Raw genomic sequence first — 21537 nt, 5'->3', positions numbered from 1 at the left:
AGGGGGGCCGGTGAAGGGGATCGCATATGCGTGGCGTCTCGTCTCGTGGACTCGGTGTGGCCAATGCGAGAGGGGGCGGGCATCGTGTGATGCCGGTGCTGGGGGGTTTGTGGGTGGATGAAGGGCGGAGAAGGAGGACAGTGGATGGAGGCCGTGAGGGCGGGAGAGGCAAGTGTGTGAGGCGGAGAGGGAATGAGGGTGAGGGTGAGGGTGAGGGTGAGAGAGACTCATCAGAGTGAGTGAGAGCGAGGTGAGTGGATTAGGCACCGAGTCTAGTTAATTACGTATAAGTTAGTACCTAGGAGCAAAGAGTTGCACCTACCCTACACACGGCGCCTTTTCCCCCCTCCTTTCTTCTCCTCGGTTTCACCACCAACCTCTCCCCCCTCCCCCATCTCTCACTCCTCCACCACTCTTTGCCATGCCGTCTTGCCGAAAAACACGTCGTCGAGTCCAACAAAACCACGCAGAGCTGCCCAATTCCCAACCGAAAAGGGAAAACGGCAAGGGCCATCGAAGCCCGGCCACCACCATCTGCATCGCCTCCGAGATGCTGGGACAAACAACGACACAAAGCTGCTGGCCCGAGGCAACTCGCCCCGTCTGCCATTGACGATGCAAACAGACGATGCACACGCCTCCCTCTCCCAGGCACAGGCCCCGTCTCCCGAACACGAGGCCCTTCGATGCCGAGAGCAGCCTCGTTCGTGCCCGGTATCGCTGTGGGCTGCTTGATGAAGATGGAAGCCCATGGAAATGTCGTCGTGCTTCCCGTCATCGTGAGTGGATCCCACGCTGCCCACGGCAGCTACAAAGGTGCCTATTATCCAGTATATGTATGCACCTCTGTGGTATATATCCCATTCATGTACAACGCACCTGGCCTCGGCATGAGGCAAGAAGCGGCAGTGCTTCCGCTTCCCCCCAGAGCCTCGGATAGCCACATGACTTCCCGGTCACTGGATATCCGGGCCAAGGCATCTTTGGCACAGTCTCGGATCGTGAGAGCCCAAAGTGAGCACTCGCCAGCCGCCGACCCCTCTTTCTTCTCCCCCCCGCGGCCCCATCCCTCTCCTCTCCCCCCCCCCTCTTCCCTCTTCCCGCCCACATCCCTCCTCTCACCCACAGGTCTCGGACGGACCGTGGTCCCGCCAAGTGCCGAGGCACCCGACGTTTCCCACGAGGCTTGACTCCGCACCACCGCCTTCCCCCTTGTGCTACCGTCACACTTGCTTCCCCTCCCTGGCCTTGACAGCCACCCCCCAACCGTCGATCCCTTCTTCCGCGGACAGATCAAGGCTACAGAACGGCCAGCGGAGTCCGGGATCCCCCTCTTTCCCTCTCTCGCGAAGGGGGGAAAGGGGTTACGTCAAGTTGCACAAAATCGTTCCGGGCCAGATCGATGGCTTATGTGACGGTGCTGATTTGATAGATCAGCACCGGGTATATCTCAGATCGGCAGCGGGGCGGACACGCGGTGGAGGCCGGGGATGCCATTGCCTTCCCGTGCCCCCCTGATGTAGCCATTTCCCTCGTATATACTGTACATGTGCCGTACGTATGCTCATCACATCATATACACGTACGGGACCAGGGCCCGTATGAATACGCATAATCTCGAAGGCTGGAGCTGTCCACATGTGGACACGGGGGCCAAGGGAGAGCGAGGTATCTCGGTTTGTGTGCATGCCCTGAGTGACGCCAAAGCAGCAGCGAGAAAGGCAAAGTCGTCGAGGTTGCAGCACCTCACGGGCTGCTGTTGCTGCATACGCACACCGAGAGCCTCGACTAGCCGGCAGAGTAGCTTTTGACGGACAACATCCGCTGCTCTATCTGCAGGCCAACGAACTGGGTGGGCTTACAGTACGAACACAGCAACAACAACAACAACAATAATAACAACAGTTTGCTGATGACGCGCCATCTCTCCTTCTTGCCTCCCCCGCATGGTGACGACGTTTGGGGTGTTTGCGCCGGTGTGGGCGGCGGCGGCGGCGGCGGCGGCGGCTATCCGGACCCGGGGTGTGATTGTCCCCCCTGTATTGCTTTTTGTGTTTCTTTTCTTGTCTCTGGCCGTTGCAGATATGGAGAGCCCCATGTCAGGACGGCGCGCAAAAAGCAAAACCACTGGAAGAGCAAACGAGGATTGAGATCCAGGGTCTGGTCATTTTGTGTTTCCTTTTTCTAATTCCTCGGCATTTAGGGGTTCTTTCTTTTTCTCCGCTTGTGCGACATTGGGTGATTTGGAGAAATCTGGGCAACGGAAAAGGGGTATGCAGATGTGGCGAGTAGGTATCTTGAGTGTGCTCTTTCTGATGTTGAAATTCAGTGTCCCTGGGCTACATGGTAACTAACTTACAGTACTCACTGGACAAGCAACTGCTGGAGAGCGTATTCGGGATGTTGATGGCAAGGTGGACATGTACAGTACTCCTGGCATGGGCGAAGTGTGAAGGCAATTTACTGATACTTGGCAAGACAATGACACGGGCCGGTAGCACAGACACGCAACGCGACTGCATGAACGCCGCAAAGGGAATGCATTTCCGCAACGAACCTCGCTTGCTCGACTCACTCTCCCTGCCCACACCCTGACCGACACACCTTCAAGGGCCACAAGACAGTGACGGGGAAGGAGAGCACGGAGAGGGGTTAGCAGCCAACAACATGATGCCGAATCACCAAAACACACACGATGCCCACGAGACCAGTCACCTCTTCCTTTCGGAGGGTGGGGACAACCCCCTGACCGTGGGGGCCGGAGAGGCTGAGACACGAAGAAACAAGCACGATGGTAAACTCCCGAGGGCAAGACAAGAGCGAGACAGGGCCCGGATGGCTGCAGGGTGATGAGACGCCGTGATTGGCAGGCGGCAGCGCAGAAACGGGCTTGTGCCAATGAATTCTCCGTCCATGCATACATGTATGTACACTGCAGAAACCGTATGTATGTATGTATAGATCACACATGTGCACGTCGACGCTGCGGCCACATGTATGTGCCGTGCTGTCCATACACAGCTCGACTCAACTTACATGCCGGATAGAGGTTAGCAGCCCGCTGATGGATGCAAGGTGTCGCCCGGCCGGCGCCTCGCTGCGGGCCCTGTCGCCGGCGGGAGCGAGGGCGCGGCCAAACCACTATCGAGGCCGGTGGGCAGGCAGGGGCGTCGCTCACCTACGTTGCTGTGCCGTACCGTACCGGCCGGGGACGACGATCTGGCCCGCAATCGGGAGGCCATGTCGCCGGCGTCGTGTTGCGTGGTTGCGTGCTTGGGTGGTGGGTATGGGAGACACGACTCTGTTTGCGTCCATTTACCAGGTGATGACGATTCGACAAGACGGGGGGGGGGGCTTGTTTCTTTAATGTCCTTTTTATACCTCCTCGCTTGTATGTATTTCGAAAGGGGCAAGTGGAATATCCAAAACAGGTTCTTGATGCAGACTCGCTACCTGCGTCCTCATCTCCAGACACACAGAAACGTCATGAACAGGATATCCGGCAGCTCCAGACAAGAGCCCCGATGGAAACGCCAGTAACGGGGGAATAATGACAAACTGCAACTAGAAAGAAAATGTGCGGTTCCCTGCCCCTGCACATAAGGTACACTCACACAAAAACGGAGATACATGCATGCCTAAGAAACAGGCACCAAGTCGTCGAGTCCCCTTTAGCGGTTCCTGTATATTAACGTCAAGCGAGAGTAAAGGCGAGCTCTTCTACTGCCTCGCTCTGGTGTCCACGTTGGTAAGTCTCCCGTTCGTCGCTTTTCTGCCTCTCCCCGACGCCGGCACTCAACGTTCCCGGTAGGTGAGCCACAGCCTCGTTGCCGCGGAAGAGATCCGACGCCTCGATGGGGGCATGGGGCTCGCCGGCCTGTCTTTTGCTCTACATGGCTGCCCATCTTTCACACGCGTGGGTACGCGCAGGGCATCGTTAAGGGGCTTGTCTACATATACATGCCCCCTGTGGCGTCGCTCCGCTGCAGCACGTCCGGCCTACTCGACTGATATCGCGGAGTACGGTCATGATGGCGAAAAGGGGAACGGGAGCTCCTTGTCCTGTTCATGTCTTGTCTCGTCTCTTGCTACAGCTAGATTCGGCATGCGGAATGAGCGCCCCATGCTCCACGCACTCTCCATCGTGCAGTCCGCGTACGGGGGGGGGGGGATATATAAAGTGTATATATATATGTTATTTGATTAATTCTTTATTTTTTCCCCTCTCCCCCCAAGCTCCTTTCATCCAAGCTGGCTCTCGTCCGATTCGCGTCGAATCGTCACCAGCCAAATGCCGTGTCCATCACCCGCTCCTCCCCGGCCCCTGCCCGGGCCTTCCACCGCGCCCCCTCTCTCCTGGCTCCTCGGTTTCAAGAAATCGAAGCCAAGCCGGGGCGGTAGTCTGTGAAGCCGGTCCCCCAGCGGGCAAGGGGGCCAGGGCGGGAGGTGAAAGAGACGTCATGTTATACAAGAATCAAGAGGAAACAAAACCGCAACGAAAGGGGGGAGCAAAAAAGGGGGGCAGTGACGGGGGCCAAGAGGACAGGAAAAATAAAATACTCAGTCCAGATCCCTGGCTAACCGGGGGCTTCATCATCAGGATTGGCGCGACTCTGGCATCCAAGCGTCTCCGCTGACGTGCGTCTTGACCACCCCAGCCGCCTTGGCCTTGTGTGGCATCCCAGATGCAAAAGGGGGGAGGGGGGAGAGTCAAATCAGGCGCCGGTCCACGACGAGAATCCGGGTCCGATGCAGATTGCTTGTTACATGGATGCATGGTTTGTCGTCCAAGCCCACCCCCATGCTGTAACTCGTCAACTCACAGCACGACAGGCAGCATCGCTCCAGGCCGACTAGGGGGGCGGCAAACCAACAACTTGACAACCACGGGTAGCAGGGCCGGTCTTCCCTTCTCCCTATCACGTCGCCTCCTTCTCGTACCCCCCGCCTGCTCCTCTGACCCTTACGACTTCTCCGGGCCCTGGCCCTCCCCTCCCTTTTCGTGGCGGCCGACCGACCCGCGCCAGATGAAGCAGGCTGTGGGGTGGCTCCCGTGGTGCGCGTGCCCACGGAGTCGCCGTCCTTTGACCGACGGTGGTGGGGAAGGGGGGGGGGAAGAGAGCGGGCGGGGGGGAGGCTATCGTGACCTGTCGGTGGACGTGAGCCTTTTCCGGGCACCCTCCACATCCCCTGCGCCATGGGCGGGCAGCCCGTCCAGTCCAGGGCCCGGTCTTGTTGTCCCCCATGGCACACATGCTGTATATGCAAGTTCGGAACCCGGGAGCCGACCCTTCGTCTGCCCCAGCCTCCCCCTCGGACGTGCGTCCAGACGATTTCATATACGCCAAGCGAGTGCCAAGCAAGGCAAGTAGGCATGTATGTATGGTGTTAGTCCACCTACCCGTCCGCACATACATACACACAGGACTTACATACAGTACTCCGCTGTACATGCGTTAACTCCATGCGCGCTTCCCGACGGGGACATGATTGCGCGCGATGGCTGGCTCGGGGGAACCGGGGGGCGAGGGGTGGGAAGCGCATTGAAGCTCGGCATGGCGCCCGTCCACGGGCTGGAGAGTCGTGTGCTGTGTGGCCTGCCATGCTGCGCTGCGTGCCCTCTCGCTTCCGTCGGCGACCCGTAACGGCTGCAGGGTGACACCCATCGGCTTGTGGATCACGGTGCTTGCTCATTACATACATACATTGACAGACGGACGCGGCCATGTTAACCGTACATGCGGGCCCCCATCATGGCCAGCGCCGGAGGCGTGGAAAAGACCAAAAGAGCCGCAAAGAGAAGTCAAAGACGGCGACTGATCAAGGCCGTGACAGTGAGAGAAAGAAGCAGAGCGTAAGAAGAAGAAAAAAAAATAGAGATGGCCAAGTCAAAGAGATGGAGAGAGTGAAAAAGCGCACCCCCCTCACCCAGAATCTCGACAGCCAACACTCGGGGCTGCAGGACGGCAGGCTGCAGCCCCAGACCCCAAGCTCGCCGGGCAGCGTAGCATTCCTCCTCTTAGTCCGAGCCGACGACAAGCAAGCCATGGACCACTGACAAGCCGACGTGTGAAGAATGCCATTGTCCTCCCCCTCTCCGGCACCGACATGCGAGAAAATCTTGGATATCCCCCCCTTTCCCGCTCAACAACTACACCTTGCCGCCCAAGTACCATATGTTGGCCTTGGCTTGCTTCGACAGCAGCTGCTCCTCTCCGGTGTAGACGTATGCCGCAGTTTCCGCCCACGCCTTTGGGTGTGGCATGGGCAGGTAGATTGTGCTGCCGCTCTGCACCTGGTCCGACAGCATGATGGCCGCGAGCACCGGCAGTTGGGCGCGGGCGTAGGGCAAGTCTATGTGTCCTGTGAGCCCTGGGTATCACCAAGAGATGGGCGTGGAATTCCCGTCAGGGACTGGTCAGCGTCTACTTACGGATGGGTACAGGTCGTGGTCCAGCGCTCCGCCGCCTCTCGCCCGACGGAGAGGCCGCCGCAGCTTCCAGGTTCCTCTGTTCGGCGCTCGCCCGGCGGGTCACGGGGCCCGTGTAGGCTGCGGCTGCCGGCGACAGCAGGGCGGCGCCGCCGTTTGGTGAGAAGGGTGCTAGCAGCGAGCTGCGGTCAAAGTTGGGCGACCGCGGAGATGGAATCGGCTCGGGAATCGTGGCTCGAAGCTCCCGCAGGTCAAACTCTCTCTTCAGGCTGATCGGTCTGCGGTCTCTGGAACGGATCACGGCTCGGACCGGGAGGCGACTCTCATCCGCAATGGGCGATTGGGCTCCATTCGGACCCTCTCCGAGCCCGGCGACGCGTGGTTGCCGAATCTCCTCGGGCACGACGAAGCACGCGTCGTGGCCGGCGTTTCCAAACTGCTTGTGGCCTTGCCGCCATAGGATCTCGCGGTAACGCTGGAACTGGACCAGGTTCCTCGTCGTGGCTGTGAGGACGGATAAAGGCTGGCGGCGGCCTGAGGGCGCTCCGCAGCGAGCGCAGCAAGCCCCGTCAGTCTTTGCGGTTGGCGAATCGACGCCAGATGCCTCCTCTGGCCGCTCTTGCTTGTCGGGGCCTGACGGCGACAGCTCGGCCTTTGCGGAATCGAGAGAGAGAGGCGTGATGCAGTGGTCCGCCGCGGCTGAGTTGAGGCTGCCGAATCTGGCCTCGGTTGTCGAGCCAGGGCGGCTCGCATCCAGCGGAGACGCAATCTCGAGTAGAATCCGGGACGAGCTCGGAGACGCGGTGCACAGGCTGCATCGCAACGGCGTCAAGACCCTCTTGGGCAGGCTCTGCAGGGCGATGGCATTGGTCTTGATGGGCTCGATGGTAGGCCGGGCCCTCTTCTGCTTTGAAAGCGTCATTGTCAAGGAAGCGAGATGAGACTGCAAAGAAAGGCGTAGTAGGAGTAGAGAGAGAGAGAGACAAAGCGAGAAGCGAGAGCTTATATCCTGAAATGCCAGTTATAGATGAAAGAAGGAAGGTCCTGGCACGCGAGCAAAGAAGAGCGAAAGGGGGGGACGAGGCTTCTTGAGTATGCCCACGACCGCACCGGCCGCGCCTCGTTTCTTTCATCTTGGGCACCCGAGCCCCCGCCATGTGCGCGAAGTCTAAAAGAAGCGCAACAGGACTAAATCAAGACACAGCCTGGTTCCTTTGAAGACGTGGCAAGCTCGGATCACCCTCTGACTCTGGAGCATTCCAGCCGCCGGGCGTTCAATAAAGGCGGGATCCCCGCTCGTGTTGCACGAGCCCCCGCGTCGAATGGCCACAAAGGGAAAGTCAACGAGGGCGGATCTGCGTGATTTCGCGTCCGTCTTGGTCAAAGGACGGACAATGGGCCGCGGTTCCGCTGTTTGCCTGTTGGTTGATCCTGGACAATGGAGGGAGGAGGAGGACAAGGGAGACACGTGATTGGCGCATAGCTCTCCGTACAGTATGGGTAGCCGATCCCCATGGGAATCGCCTCCTCATTGGCCGCCGTCCAAGCCACCTATCCATCTGAAGGTTGCTGTGCGGGGTACGTACTGTATTACTCAAGTGCTGTACGAACACGCACGCACGTGACACCGTTCACCCTCCCATCCGCAAAGTTGTCGAGCCTCCATGGATGAGCAAAGTGCAGGCTCGAACATGTTCAAAGCCACCAGCTACAAGCAGCAGAAGGAGGACTTTGTGTCCAACCTCTCTGGCGGCTCCGTCACTGAAATTGGTCTAGTGACGTCTGTTGCACCGGCAAGTCGATCCGTGCTCCCGTCCTGTATGCGGCCGGCGGTTAACCTACGTGCCTCCCCAGGTCGCCGTGCTGCTGTGGTCCGTCCTCGAGGAGCGACAGTCCTTTTTCCAGCCAAAAACGGTCCTGACCCTCGCCGTCGACTATGCTCTCAACGTCGGCGCCATCCTCCTGGCCACGACGCTCTACTCGAGCACCCCGCTTCTCCTCAGCATCCTCCTCGTCGCGCCCATTGCGCTCGTCTATCTGCTGCCGCCCAGCGCCGGCCCTCGGAGGAGGAAGCCCAGGGTCCCGCCCGCGGCAGCGTCCAAGGGCCGGCCCGATGGGCTCAGTGTCCTGCCCGTCAAGCCGTTCCTCACCACGTACCGAGGCTGCATGATGGTCGTCACTTGCGTCGCCATTCTCGCCGTCGACTTTCGCCTCTTTCCGAGGCGCTTCGCCAAAGTCGAGACCTGGGGCACGTCGCTCATGGACATGGGCGTCGGGTCCTTTGTCTTCGCAGGCGGTCTCTTTGCCGCCCGTCCGGTCCTCGCAGAGAGCATGTCGGGCCGCGCAACGCCGCTGCTTCGCCGTCTCATCTACTCGGCCCGCCACTCTGTCCCCCTCCTTGTGTTGGGCATCATCCGACTTTTGAGCGTCAAGGGCCTCGACTACGCCGAGCACGTCGCAGAGTACGGGGTTCACTGGAACTTTTTCTTCACCCTTGGTTTTCTCCCGCCCTTTGTGGCGACCTGCCAGACGGCGCTCAGCATCGTCCCGTCCTATGCCGCCCTGACTCTGCTCATCGGCGGCACCTACCAGCTTCTGCTCGACCAGACAGAGCTCAAGGCCTTCATTCTCGCCGCGCCGAGAACGGACCTGCTGTCCATGAACAGGGAGGGCATCTTCAGCTTCTTTGGCTACCTGGCCATCTTCCTCGCCGGCCAGCATCTGGGCATGCTGATCATTCCCCGAAGTGTCAATGCCAGGACCCGCGCTGGCGTGGGAACGCCGCGCAACACGCTGTTGCTGACCATGGCGGCGTGGGCCGGTATCTGGTCCGGGCTGTACTGGCTGTCCACGAGCTACTCCTTCGGCCTCGGCCTTAGCGTGTCGCGTCGGCTGGCCAACTTGCCGTACGTTCTCTGGGTGGCTGCCTTCAACTCATTGCAGATCTTGGCATTCTGCTGCATCGACATCGTCTTCTTCCCCGCCTTTTACAGTGCGGCAAACCAAACGGCGGAGCGAGAGGCCTACGAGACGGCCACGAGCCGAGTCCTGCGGGCCTACAACCGCAATGGGCTCGCCATCTTCCTTCTGGCCAACCTGCTGACGGGGCTGGTCAACATGACGGTGCACACACTGGACGTAAGCGCGGCCACGACCATGGGGATCCTGCTTGCCTACATGGCGACGGTGACGGGCGCAGCGTTAGTGCTGGATGCTTGCAACATTTCGATTAAACTTTGAGCAGACGAACGTCTCTCGAAGGTTATTGTGGCCGCTCCATCCTTTCCTTCTCCCCTCCCGTAAAATGGAGTGGGCAGGGAAAGCCAATGGGCGACATTATGCCCAGGCGCAGGGCGAGGCTTTGTCGGCAGATGCAGTAGTGTCACTGCATTAGCAAATCTTGTGGCCCTTCAAGCATCACGTCCATTTGTCGGTTTGTGGGCCGACGTTGGCGAGAGGCAGCGATTGTCGTGGAAACGAACACCAGCCAGAGACGCGCATAAAGTCGGATGACGTAGCGCCACAGCGGAATGGAAGATCCATTGCTTCCAGAAAGATTGCGCTGAGCGTGGCGGGAGAATCTGACTCGCGTGGCGATTAACGGGTGCTCCGCATGTGTTTTTGCTCGAGCACGCAGATCAGAATGGGACGCAACTCCCCGGTCCTTGAGATGCAAAGGCGACTAGGTGCCCCAATTTCCGACGTCAATGCCTTGAGCCTGCCGGGCGCGAACCCGGAACGGCCAAGAGGCGTCGAAGAAATCGGCTGGTGGTGCGTGGGTAGCTAGGTAGCTAATGACAGTAGCTTCTCCGTACGAGATGGAGGTTGCACTTATTTTGCCTGATCGACCCAATTCTCCCCACCCTCTCTCCATCTATACGCTCTTTGTTGATGATGTTGTTATTGTTGTTGTTGTTGTTGTTGTCTTGGTGTCCGCACGGCCCCGTCCATCGGTCTGCCTCTGGGGACGCAGGGTGAGGCAGGAGGACGGCACATGAGAGAGAAGGAAGAGACGCTGCGTTTCAAGCAGAAGCCGAGGTGGAAATTACCATGCTACTATTCCGTACTTTGCAGCACGTACATGTGAAGCGTCTCACTAAAAAGAGCATGTCTCGGATTATTGGCGCCGAACGGAGGCGAATGCCTGCCGGCCACTCGGCGCCGCGACCGAGGCAAGATGGCGTCTGCAAGTTCAACGCGACGACGGCCAAGCCGATGAGAGGCTTCAGATCAAAGAATGGGCCATGTGGGACTGTCAATGCGGAAAACAGCAAGTTGAGTATCCGTACCGACCGGGCTCTGCATAATTGGGTTCTCGCAAGCGTGCCGAGCCTCTCCCAAGTCTGGGGAGCGACCTGGATGGGGTGTCAATCGATTGTCATGCATTTCCTTGTTCGCATATGAGGTGGTTTGATTGAATAGTGTTAGTGTAGCCAGAGACATGCAAACACCTTGAGACGATGCGTTGCCGCGTTATTGGGAGAGGCCTGGTAACAAGGAGGATTGGAGGAAAAATGCAGTGTCTCGAAAGAAGCAAGCGTTGGCCCTTTCCCCAGCTCGAGCATCAGCAGCAGGGATGGGCCCGTGGGAGGTAGGGATGAAGGTCAGAGTCGTGGGAGAGCGGTTGCCATTGACATGGCTTGGCGTCCCCTCCGTGTTTGCCAGGCGTTGACTTGGCGGCGAGGACGGACGACGATGATTAGCGGCACAGCCATGGATAGACAGACCAACATGTCTTCTCGACGGCGACGAGTCAGGGATCCGGCAAACGAACCAGAGGCTGCAGGCTACTGCGCGGGCCCAAGGTTCCCTACCTTGGATGCCAATCGATATTCGGCCTGCTAACGGTGGGAGCCTTGCGAGGCCGGGGCCACGGACTCGGCCATTTGCTGTTTCGTTCGTCGACCCTCGGCATCCCTCGGACGGGCAAAGGCACTTGGGCGCCTCGTGGAAAAGAGAGCCGGGAGAAGACGAGCATTGACGAACCGTCATGGCCGCTCCGTCTTTATGCGCAAGAGAGCAGCCAAGGTCTGCGTTGATGTAGCAAGGATGGATCGATGAGGAAGGGGAGGGGGGGAAAAGAGGGCACAGGGCGCGCGTCCCTTGCACCGTGAGAGGTGCGGAGAGGTGCGGAGAGGTGCGGACGGCGTGGCCGACGGCGAGAAGACTTGACGCATGGACTAATCGGCCCTCCCTCCTTTTCTTTTCCTTCCAGGGAGCGGGCGTCCAAGCGAGCAGGGACCCGAGCGCATGCCCGTCGAGGTGCGGGTGTCGCTGCTACTGGCGGTGGTGTCGCGTCGCGTCAGCCAGTCGCCGCCGTTGGAATGCAGATTCGAGCATGATTTTTCATCTCCTCGCGGGCGGCGATGGTGGGAAAAGAAAAGGGCTGCATGCTCTCGTGGGATCCAACCGAGCCTGGGAGGCTTCAGTGAGATAGATACCTAGGTACCTTGGGCACCCGTGCTCCACCAGAGGGCGAGGTAGCTGTACTTGCTCGGCGCTAAGCCGCTTGCCCAGGAACAAAGTCCTTTGTAGCAGTCCAACCCAGCCTGGCCGCCATGCGCGCCCACCCCCCCAAGGCGCGCGTCTGGCTCCCAGGATGGAGACGCGCCGGCGGGCGTAACCTGTCTGTCACTGGTGCGCGCTGCACAAGGAGGTACCGGGTACGGCGGCCGGGTATCCCAGGCTTGCCTTGTATTGTTCCCTGAGGAGCGTCCCGTCATCTCATCAATCTCGCCTGGAACCCGAGTCGGGCCCGGAGTTATGCTGTGATTGCCCTCTCTATCTCTCTGCCCCCTCCCTCCCTCCCTCTCTCCCTCGGGGGCCATTCATCTTGCACCTCCTCTACGCCATCTCCCCGTCTCCCTCCCTCGCGCGCCGTGCCTCTTCTGCCTTTTTCTCCTGCGCAATCCACGTCTCGAACGGGCCCCCGAAAGAAACGAGGCAGAGAAGAAGACGGAGCCTTGGACCCCCGGGCTCGACGACGGGGCAACGTCAACAAACAGTGGACTGCGTTTCAGCAACCGCCACTCCCAACTTCCGTCTGCTCTACGGAATACGGATATACAAGTACGTACGAGGAGCCAACGCCGCGCCGCTGCCCTGCATTACGCGCTGCATTGCACCGCGTCCGTTCGGCCTCGCTTCTGCCCTGCGCTTCTGCCCTGCGCACCTCGCCAAGGCCATCCGCCCGCCCGCCCGCCATCTCAGGGGCCGCTCGCTGCCTCCCCTGGCCACGACGTTCGGCCTGTCGATTCCCATCGCTGGAACCATGAAAAACGGCCAACGCTGCTGAGTTGGTACATTCAATCCCGAATCGTGCGGCTGCCTCTGTGTTTTTCGTGTGCGGTCCTTGTTCGTTCACCCCTTCCTCCTACCCTTGCTGCCACACCTGATTTCGCTCGCCGTGTTTTCCTTTTTCGCCCTCGTTTTTTCCGCCCCCCTTGGACCGTCGCTTGCCCAACACCAGCTGGCGCCCGTTACTACGCACAGCCCTTTACCACTCCTTCCCAGAGCTTCAACGCCCTGTTCCGCCGGCTCCCAGCTCTGCGCCGTCAGCGACGCCTTCCCATCATCGTCGCAGTTGCGTCCGCGTCATCCATCCCGACGGCCATCAACGGCCCCGACTTCCCATAGCCGCACCAAGTTCCAGCCGGGCCAAGGACCATGTCGACTGCCCTGCAGCCAGCTGCTCACCAGCCAGCCGCCTTGGCGTCGCCGCCCATGCCTCCCCCCTCCGGCCGCCAGTACATGTCGCCACACTCGTCCCCGAATCGAGAGGCTTACCATGCCAACCAGAGCGCCACCGCCTCGCCTTCCTCGAGACGCCCACCCTCGCGCAAGACGAGCGGCCACGGCGCCTCTCCCTCTTTCGATCTGAACTCGTACAGGCCGCCCCGGGCCGCCCCCGCAAAGGCCCAGCACCCCGAGCGTCGACCGTCCAAATCTGACCGCCCGTCGACCATGGTTCCTGTCGCGCCGCCACGAACCTCATCCTCCGCCCACCCGGACGTGAGTTCGCGGAGAAGCCATCAGGAGCCCAATGGGGCGGCTGGCTTTCAGCATCACGCGCAGATAGCTGGCTCACGAAGTGATTCTCGCGGTGATGCCAACGTTCCGCCGCAAAATCACAAGAGCAAGAGGTCTGCGAACCCACACTCGGCCCACGATTCGGCCGTCCGCCCGACCAGCAGCCGCGCAGCCGAGGTCTCGATGCCTGTCCGATCAGCTGCAAAGCCTCGCGAGGCCACCGAGGGCTTGTCCGCCATGGTTCCCAGCATCGAAGGACTCAACGGTCGCGAGGCTCGAGCTTCTTATCACGCCGCTTCGGCGCAAGACGATGCGGCGCCACCGCCCGTGGTCAGCCCGAGCGAGACCCCCGACGAACGACGCGCCACCCGCAGCAGGCACGATCATAGCCGAAGCCATAAGGGGACTTCCAAGTTTGGCGACTTCATCCTGGGAAATACCATCGGTGAGGGCGAGTTTGGCAAGGTTAAGCTTGGCTGGAAACAAGATAGCAGCGTTCAGGTATGGGCCTGTTCAACTCCTCGCGCGCTTACCCGCTGCATCGCCCGTGGCCCACTAACAGTCTCGTCCTAGGTCGCCATCAAGCTGATCAAAAGAGACACCGTGGGCGGCAACCCGTCCCGTCTCTCCAAGATCAAGCGCGAAGTCACAATTCTGCGAGGAGTGCAACATCCAAACATTGTGCGATTAATAGACATGATAGAGACGGACAGATACATTGGCATCATCCTCGAGTACGCGTCTGGCGGAGAGCTTTTTGACTACATCCTGAACCATCGGTATCTGAAGGACCACTCGGCCCGCCGTCTCTTCTCTCAGCTGGTCTCCGGGGTTGGCTACCTGCACAAAAAAGGCATCGTGCACCGAGATCTCAAGCTGGAGAATCTACTTTTGGATCGCAATCGCAACATCATCATTACCGACTTTGGCTTTGCCAACACGTTCGACCCCCACGACGAATTGGCCGAGGAGGAGGAACTGAACCTGACGGACCGCGAGTTCGTAAAGCAGATTGGCCTGGACAAGGTCAAGCCAAACGGCTCGCGCAAGGGGGACCTGATGCAGACGAGCTGTGGCAGCCCATGCTACGCCGCGCCCGAGCTTGTGGTCAGCGATTCCCTCTACACCGGGAGAAAGGTTGATGTCTGGAGCTGCGGTGTTATCCTGGTATGTATTGGGGAAGCCCCAGGGCCAAGGATTTCTGTTTTGCCAACTGACGCTTATCCGCAGTACGCCATGTTGGCGGGCTACCTCCCATTCGACGACGATCCGGCGAACCCCGAAGGCGACAATATCAATCTGCTGTACAAGTACATTGTGTCCACTCCCCTGACGTTTCCCGAATACGTCACCCCTCATGCTCGCGATCTCCTCCGGCGCATCTTGGTTCCCAACCCCCGCAAGCGTGCGGATCTCTTCGAGGTGGCGCGACACAGCTGGCTGAGCGAATACGCTCACGTTGTTGAATTCATCACGAGCACTACGACGTCGCCATCCGAGGCTCAGAGCGCGTCGGCACAGCACGGATATGCGGAGCACTCTACCGTTGCAAGAAGTGCTTCTGTTCGCGAGGCTGCTAAGCACAAATCGCCCGCCCCTGTTGCCGTCGGTGGCCTGGCCAAAGCACACGCCAAGATCGACCAAGACATTGAGCAGGCTTATCGTACACCAAAGGATACTAAGCGTCGGACGGTTCAGGTCGAATACGTGGCCCCGACCACGCAGACGCAGCGCGGATCAGACCCCAGCGCCTCGGGTGCGCAGGCTTCGAGAGACTACGAGGACGCGCACCAGCATCCCCCAAGGAGAAAGCCTTTGGCTCAAGACACTCCTGCTCATGCTGACGGCTACGCGACGCCCGCGCTGTCAAGGTTAACGCAGAGCTCGCACGGCAATGTCGGATCCGCGAAGGCCTCACGAGATATGCGGGCCATCTCGGATAATGCTCAAGTGGCCAGTTCTGGCGCGAGACCACAGACGGGAGGCTCGTTGCAGTCAGCTGCGTCGATGGCTCTGCAATCGCGAGGCAACTACGGACAGCCTGTCCCCCCAGCCATCGCTGATACGAATGCTCAGGGACGCATACAGCAGCCCTCGAATGCCGAAGACGATGACGCCTCGGGCATCGGCAGACCCAGCGTAGTCGCGCCATCCAAGTTTGCGAGAATATCTGGCCTTCATGAGAGCCGAAGCAACGAGAACAAGGGCCACAAGCGATCGAGCACCATTGGCGAAATTGGCTCGAGGCTCTTGGGTCGCAGCGGATCCGTGTTTGGCGGCAAGAGTAGGAAGCGACCGGAACAGCAGCAAGCCGAAAAGGCAAAGAAGTACCCCCCCGTCAGCATGTCGAATTCGATGCCCTTGGGAGAGGAGCCGGGGCCGAGACCGTCGATTGAGTCCAAGGCTTCGCGCCGCTCATTCTCGCTGGGCATTGGGAAGAAGCGCAGTGGCAGCATGACGGGCTCCCAAGGATCTTCGGAAAAGAAGGATCGCCGGCGATTCTCGCTGCTCCCGGCCTCGTTTTCGCTCAAATCCATTGGTCTCGGCCGAGAGTACCCCGACAGTTCGCCTTCGGAGGTGGAATCGCGGCAAGATCTCCCCGGCCCGGCCGCTCGCACGAACCCGCCGCGGAGCGTAACGGCGCCTGGGGACGCCCGGGGCAGCTCCCCCTTCTTTGACAACTCGGAGGAAGAGGCTCGAGCACACGAGGCGACGGGCTCCAACCCGGGCCACCGCTCGAAACATGGCACTGCACCGGACGAGGGACGAAGGCCCAAGGCAGCCGCGGCATATGCGCAGACAGGCTCCCACTTCAACGGCGCCTCGGAATCGTCGGAGGAAACGCGTCGACCTCCGACGGCACCGCAGTCCGGAACCCACGGCCACGGCCCTACCGAACAAGAGGGCGACGGCAGTCGTGGAAACCGGGGAGCGTTGCAGAAGACGCACAAGCGATTCACGGACGCATACGAGCAGGGCGACTACCGAGGGCACGAGGGAAGCAGCGGCGCCGCCAAGCGCGTGATGGACTTTTTCAGAAGACGAGGCAGAGCGCGGGGCGGAGACGATCGGTGAAGACTGGACGCGCAGCCGCAGCAGCAGTGGGAGTTTTGGGCGCGATTCGACACATTGACATTTGTTTTGGTGCTTGCTTCTGCATCATGGATGAGCTGGAGTGGCATAATATCCCTGAAAAATTCCCCCGCCCGAATGTCTGCTTGTTTCATATTGCGCGCACTCGTCTCCTCCCAGCTTTCTACAGGTACCGAGGAAGAGGACAATAATGCGAAGAAAATAATGACGACGCTTGTTGCTCTCAGCATGACGGCCGAAGTCATTTCTCTCTAGGCGCTAGGGAGGGGGGGGAGGCTGTCGAGAGCGTAGTTGGCTGATCTCTGTACTTGGTAGTCTCTCATTCTTGTCTGTATTCCTTTCTTTATTGTGTGGGGATAGAGCCAGCGCAATGCCAGTACAACAGCCTGATAGAAAAGAAACATGGCCATTTCTCGGTGTGCCAATACCTGTCTGATGGCTCACGGTCGGGAGCAGATTCGACTGCGGGATGGAATGGAGTCGGGCCGTGCACATACACGGGAAGACGCGTCGGACGAAGGAGTTTGACATGCAGAAGGATGTTCGTAATCGGGTTTGGGTGCGACGATGACAAGATGACAAGGTGCCGAGATGCCGTTTGTGGTACACGGTCTGCAGTTGCGTGTTTCGGAAGTCAGCGGTCTCGGCGCGGGCGTAGAAGTACGCACGTATGTATGCGGTGGTGTGCATTCTCGGGCATGTGCCGCGACGAACATGTTCCGGGATTCAGGGCATGAGGATCTGCGGCCAGCTGTCGAGACATGATTTTACTGCGGCCCTCTCTCCGTCTTGTGTGGTCGGCGTTCGTTGGTTGATCGATGGGACCGCGATTGGGCGCGGTCCTCATCCGGAGGCGGTGCAGGGAATGAGAGGGAACAATGTCAAGATGCATCTCGTCGGCGGTGGTGCCGCGGTTGGCTCGAGGCCCATGAAACACGTCAACGAGCCTGTGATGATGGCGAGGCTGGAGGATCTGCAAAGTATAGTAATACAGCATCCGTACATGCAGACTAGTAGCCACTGCATCCCGATGGGCAAGTACTGTAATTAATTATGTACTGTGCTGTACAGCACTTGGCCGATGGACTGACGAGAGTATCCGGAACGAGGCCAGCTTGGGAGAAAAATGGAAGAGGTATGCGGGTGAAGAAGTCATTGTGTTACGTGTGCAGCAGCCGGACCGTTGGCGGACAAATAACCAGCAGAAACACGGGGAAGGAGGCTTGTTATGGAGAGGGAGAGGCGTGCGTGGCGGCCACCTTTTCGCACGCCATCGACGATGACGGCGGCGCCACGGACAAGGTGTGAGTGAGCAAGAGAAGAGAGGTTCAAAGAGGTTCAAAGAGAGGTCGTAACTTAGGTATGATGGATATGCATGTAAAGTGCAAGAACAGGTGTTGTAAGTTACCTAGTATCTAACGTAATCCACCCCCTTCCCGGTCAGACCCCCTACTCGGTCAGAAAAAGTCTCCACGCGGCGACCCACACTTATGGCAAGACAAACCGAGCACTATGACGGCAACGGGAGACCAATCGGTTCCACGCGAAGAACGGGTCCTGCTCGCCGTCAGGGCCTATCAGCAGGGCCAATTCAAAAGTACCCGCAAGGCTGCGGCCGCATACGACGTCCCTCAATCGACAGTATCTGATCGTACTAGTTAAAAGGCCACCCCGTCACGCTAAACGGCCACCCAAAAGTGGGTCAACTGTGGCTTGGTCGCCGCGCAGCGCCGATGCCGCAAAGGTGTGTGCGCGCATTCGCTGCCGGCATCGAGGTGCGCGCCAGAGGGCATGTTGAAGCCGCAATTGAAGCCGCAAAGTGAAGCTGGCCGTGATGCAAATTCAAGTACGTAGGGCCATGTTCTTGGGGTCGTAGAAAACACACTTCCGTCAATTCAAATGCAGCGTTAACGCCGGTAGCTATAGTAGACCCTCTGCACACAATTCCTGCTGTACAGACTCCTCCTCATCCACCTGCCGGTCCATCTCGTTAAAATCGGCTAAAGGGTCGTCTTCATCCTCTATATCCTCACCTCCTTGACGAATTGAGGGTATCGGCATTGGCTGCGTGGCACAGCGAATCGTGCCCTGCGTCTCGCCCGGGCCAGTAAGCTCATCGTCAGAGTCAGGCGTGCGGCGTACGGCACGCTGATACGCTCGTGGCATCGCTGTGCCAGGCTCGTACGAATCGCCATTGGCTTGAAGGTATTCCAACCCCCGTTTGGTCACATCAGCAGCGCTGCCGGCGGTGTTGACGGTAGCAGCAGCAGCTTTCCCTCCAGCCTTGCCCCCAGCCTTGCGCTTCTTACCCGTAGCCTTCGTCTTCGTACTTTGGAGAGCCGCCGGCGCTGTGGACGGCGGCGGCCTTGTGGCCTCGCTGCGTTCGTCGGATTCCGCGATATCGTGTGCTGACGGCTCTCTCCGCGTGGCCGTTACGACCTCCTGCTGCCTCGAGGTTCAATGAGCCCTTGGGCCGGCCTTTCCGTGCATAGGAGTGGATCGTGAGGAGCATCGTTAGGGCTTGTGCTCTGCCATGCCAGAGCTCGTCAACGTCATTCATTTCGAAGGAACGGCGGCGGCGGCATTGGGCCGCTTGAAAATATCGTGACGGCAAGGAAGGCCAACCAAGACTTGACTTGAAGCCGCAGTGATGAAGAAGATCACAGCGGCCGGGCGGCGGCTTTCTTGGTCGCTTGAAGCGGCATTCCTTGCCACAGCGCGGTATTCGCCCCCTATCTTCTGGAGCCCAAACTTTGCGGTATCGGACCTTGCGCGCGACCAAGCCACAATTGACCCACTTTTGGGTGGCCGTTTAGCGTGACGGGGTGGCCTTTTAACTAGTACCTATCTGATCGACTGCGCGGTGTCATTCGCCGACGCGACGCTCAGATGAACAACCTGAAGTTGACGGCGACGGAAGAGACTGCCCTGGTACAATGGATCTTGTCGATGGACGAGCGAGGGATGCCGCCGACAGTGGCTTACACTCGTCGGATGGCCAACTTATTGCTTTCCGAGCGAGGCAAAGATCCTGTCGGGGAAAACTGGGTGCGGAAGTTTGTTGGCCGCCACGGCGAAATCAAGGCAAAGTACTCTCGCCGATACGACTACCAACGAGCCAAATGCGAAGACCCCCAAAAGATCCAAGGATGGTACGATCGAGTCGCGGCGACGAAACAGAAATGGGGGATTCTTGACGAGGATGTCTATAACTTTGATGAGACGGGGTTTCAAATGGAGTCGCTGCAACGGCGAGAGTCCTTACCCGGTCTGACCGGCGAGGTCGGGCAGTACTCACGCAGCCTGGAAATCGAGAATGGGTTACTGTGATCGAGTCTATCAACTGCCAAGGTTGGGCTTTACCGGCGAAGGTTATCTTCCAGGGCAAGTTACACCAAGCAAGCTGGTACGAATCAGGAGTGCCCGATGACTGGCATATCGCCGTTAGTGAGAATGGCTGGACTTCCGACGACCTTGCTTTGAATTGGTTAAAGGAAGTCTTTGATCCGAATACACGGCGCCGTACGGTTGGTACGCATCGACTTCTTATTCTCGACGGGCACGGCAGTCACGTCACGCCGGAATTTGACAAGTACTGTACGGCCAATTCCATCGTAGTACTCCAAATGCCTGCACATTCCTCACATCTCTTGCAGCCTCTTGATGTCGGGTGCTTTTCGCCGTTGAAAACCATATACGGCCGAAAGGTTCAAGAGAAAATGCTCGCTGGGATCCATCATATCGACAAGCAGGACTTCCTTCCCATGTACTTAGACGCTCGCCGACAAGCACTTTCGCCGTCGAATATCCGAAGCGGATTTATGGCAACAGGCCTTTTTCCGTTTGACCCAAACAGAGTATTATCGCGGTTACAAGTTCAGGTTGACAAAGTCGGTAACGATCACGGCGACAAGAATACTCCAAGTCCCAACAAGAGCCTGGAAGCAGCCAAGACTCCGCATAACGTCAACCAGCTTACCACTCACGCCGAAAGGCTTCTTCAACGCCGGCCACAAAATACAGACTCGCCAGTTTCACAAGCTATCAACCAGCTTATCAAAGGATGTCAAATGGCCATGCACAGCGCCGCCCTCCTTGCCGACGAAAACCGGCAACTTCGGTCAGAAAACCAGCGGCGAAAGCAGAGAAAGAACAGCGCCGTGAATACATTGGCGACGGCGGTACTCTATCGGTTGCAGAGGGCACGGTTAGGATAAAGCAACGGAGAGAAGAAGAAGAAGAGCGGGTTAAGCGACGGAGAGTGGAAGAAGAGGAGAGGACTAAGCGCCGGCGAGAGAAGGACGAGGAGCGGGCCAAGCGACGACAAGAAGGAGAAGAGCGGGCCGAGCGACGGCGACAAGAGAACGAGGAATGGTTCAAGCTACGGCGAGAAAAGGAAGAGGAGCGGGTCAAGAAACAGAGAGCAAAGGAAGATGAGCGGGCCAAGCGACGGCGGGAAGAAGGAGCGGGACCAACGACTTATAGAAGAGCTGAGTGTCCCAAGACAGCGTGCACCACCACGGTGTAGTAAGTGCAGGTCTTTTGAACACACTGCCCGTACGTGTAATAGATAGTCCTAATCGAGTTACTTGTCTCTTGGAGTAAATATGTCGTGGTATTGTGCTCCGTTTGTCTCGCGTAAGGTGCGGGTCTAGTCGGTGGGGAATTTTTGACCGAGTAGGGGGTCTGACCGGGAAGGGGGTGGATTACGTTACCGTACCTACCTGCTCCGTACGAGAGGTAGACAAATAGGTAGGTACCACTGTATGTAAGGTAAGGTACTAGGTAAGGTAGGTAGACACGTTGATCGATAAGCTTGAACTATGAAGGAAGCTTCTACAGCGGAGCCGACGAGGCTTGCCGCCGCCGCCACCGCTAGCCATGCAGCGCGGAAAAGGGAAAGGCCAGGGGGGTTAGGGCTGCTGCAGCTGCAGAATTAAGTGATGATGACAGAGATGGATGGCGCTCCCGGGACCCGACAGCCT

At 58.9% G+C, this 21537-nt stretch overlaps 4 protein-coding genes across 4 annotated transcripts; 2 read left to right on the top strand and 2 right to left on the bottom strand.

Annotated features, from left to right (window-relative positions):
- Window positions 1-6151: 6151 nt before the first annotated feature.
- On the bottom strand, window positions 6152-7352 carry HRG_06485 (uncharacterized protein; the record flags this gene model as incomplete). Its single annotated transcript, XM_044864956.1, has 2 exons — window positions 6152-6354; window positions 6434-7352. The coding sequence occupies 2 exons, from the start codon at window positions 7350-7352 to the stop codon at window positions 6152-6154; spliced, it is 1122 nt and encodes a 373-aa protein (XP_044719896.1).
- A 742-nt stretch (window positions 7353-8094) lies between these two features.
- On the top strand, window positions 8095-9670 carry HRG_06484 (GWT1 domain-containing protein; the record flags this gene model as incomplete). The annotated part of the gene is made up of 2 exons (XM_044864955.1): window positions 8095-8223; window positions 8285-9670. 2 exons carry the CDS (start codon window positions 8095-8097, stop codon window positions 9668-9670), a joined length of 1515 nt encoding a protein of 504 aa, XP_044719895.1.
- Window positions 9671-13096: 3426 nt separating this feature from the next.
- On the top strand, window positions 13097-16534 carry HRG_06483 (kinase; the record flags this gene model as incomplete). The annotated part of the gene is made up of 4 exons (XM_044864954.1): window positions 13097-13960; window positions 14033-14626; window positions 14690-15215; window positions 15285-16534. The coding sequence occupies 4 exons, from the start codon at window positions 13097-13099 to the stop codon at window positions 16532-16534; spliced, it is 3234 nt and encodes a 1077-aa protein (XP_044719894.1).
- Window positions 16535-18472: 1938 nt separating this feature from the next.
- On the bottom strand, window positions 18473-19112 carry HRG_06482 (uncharacterized protein; the record flags this gene model as incomplete). Its single annotated transcript, XM_044864953.1, has 2 exons — window positions 18473-18791; window positions 18862-19112. The coding sequence occupies 2 exons, from the start codon at window positions 19110-19112 to the stop codon at window positions 18473-18475; spliced, it is 570 nt and encodes a 189-aa protein (XP_044719893.1).
- Between the last annotated feature and the right edge of the window lie 2425 nt (window positions 19113-21537).

This window comes from Hirsutella rhossiliensis, assembly GCF_020360975.1.
Source record: "Hirsutella rhossiliensis strain HR02 chromosome Unknown scaffold00006, whole genome shotgun sequence".
Classification (NCBI taxonomy): Eukaryota; Fungi; Ascomycota; class Sordariomycetes; order Hypocreales; family Ophiocordycipitaceae; genus Hirsutella; species Hirsutella rhossiliensis.
The sequence above is the reverse complement of the archived record's forward strand: the minus strand, read 5'-3'. Positions and strand labels throughout refer to the sequence as shown.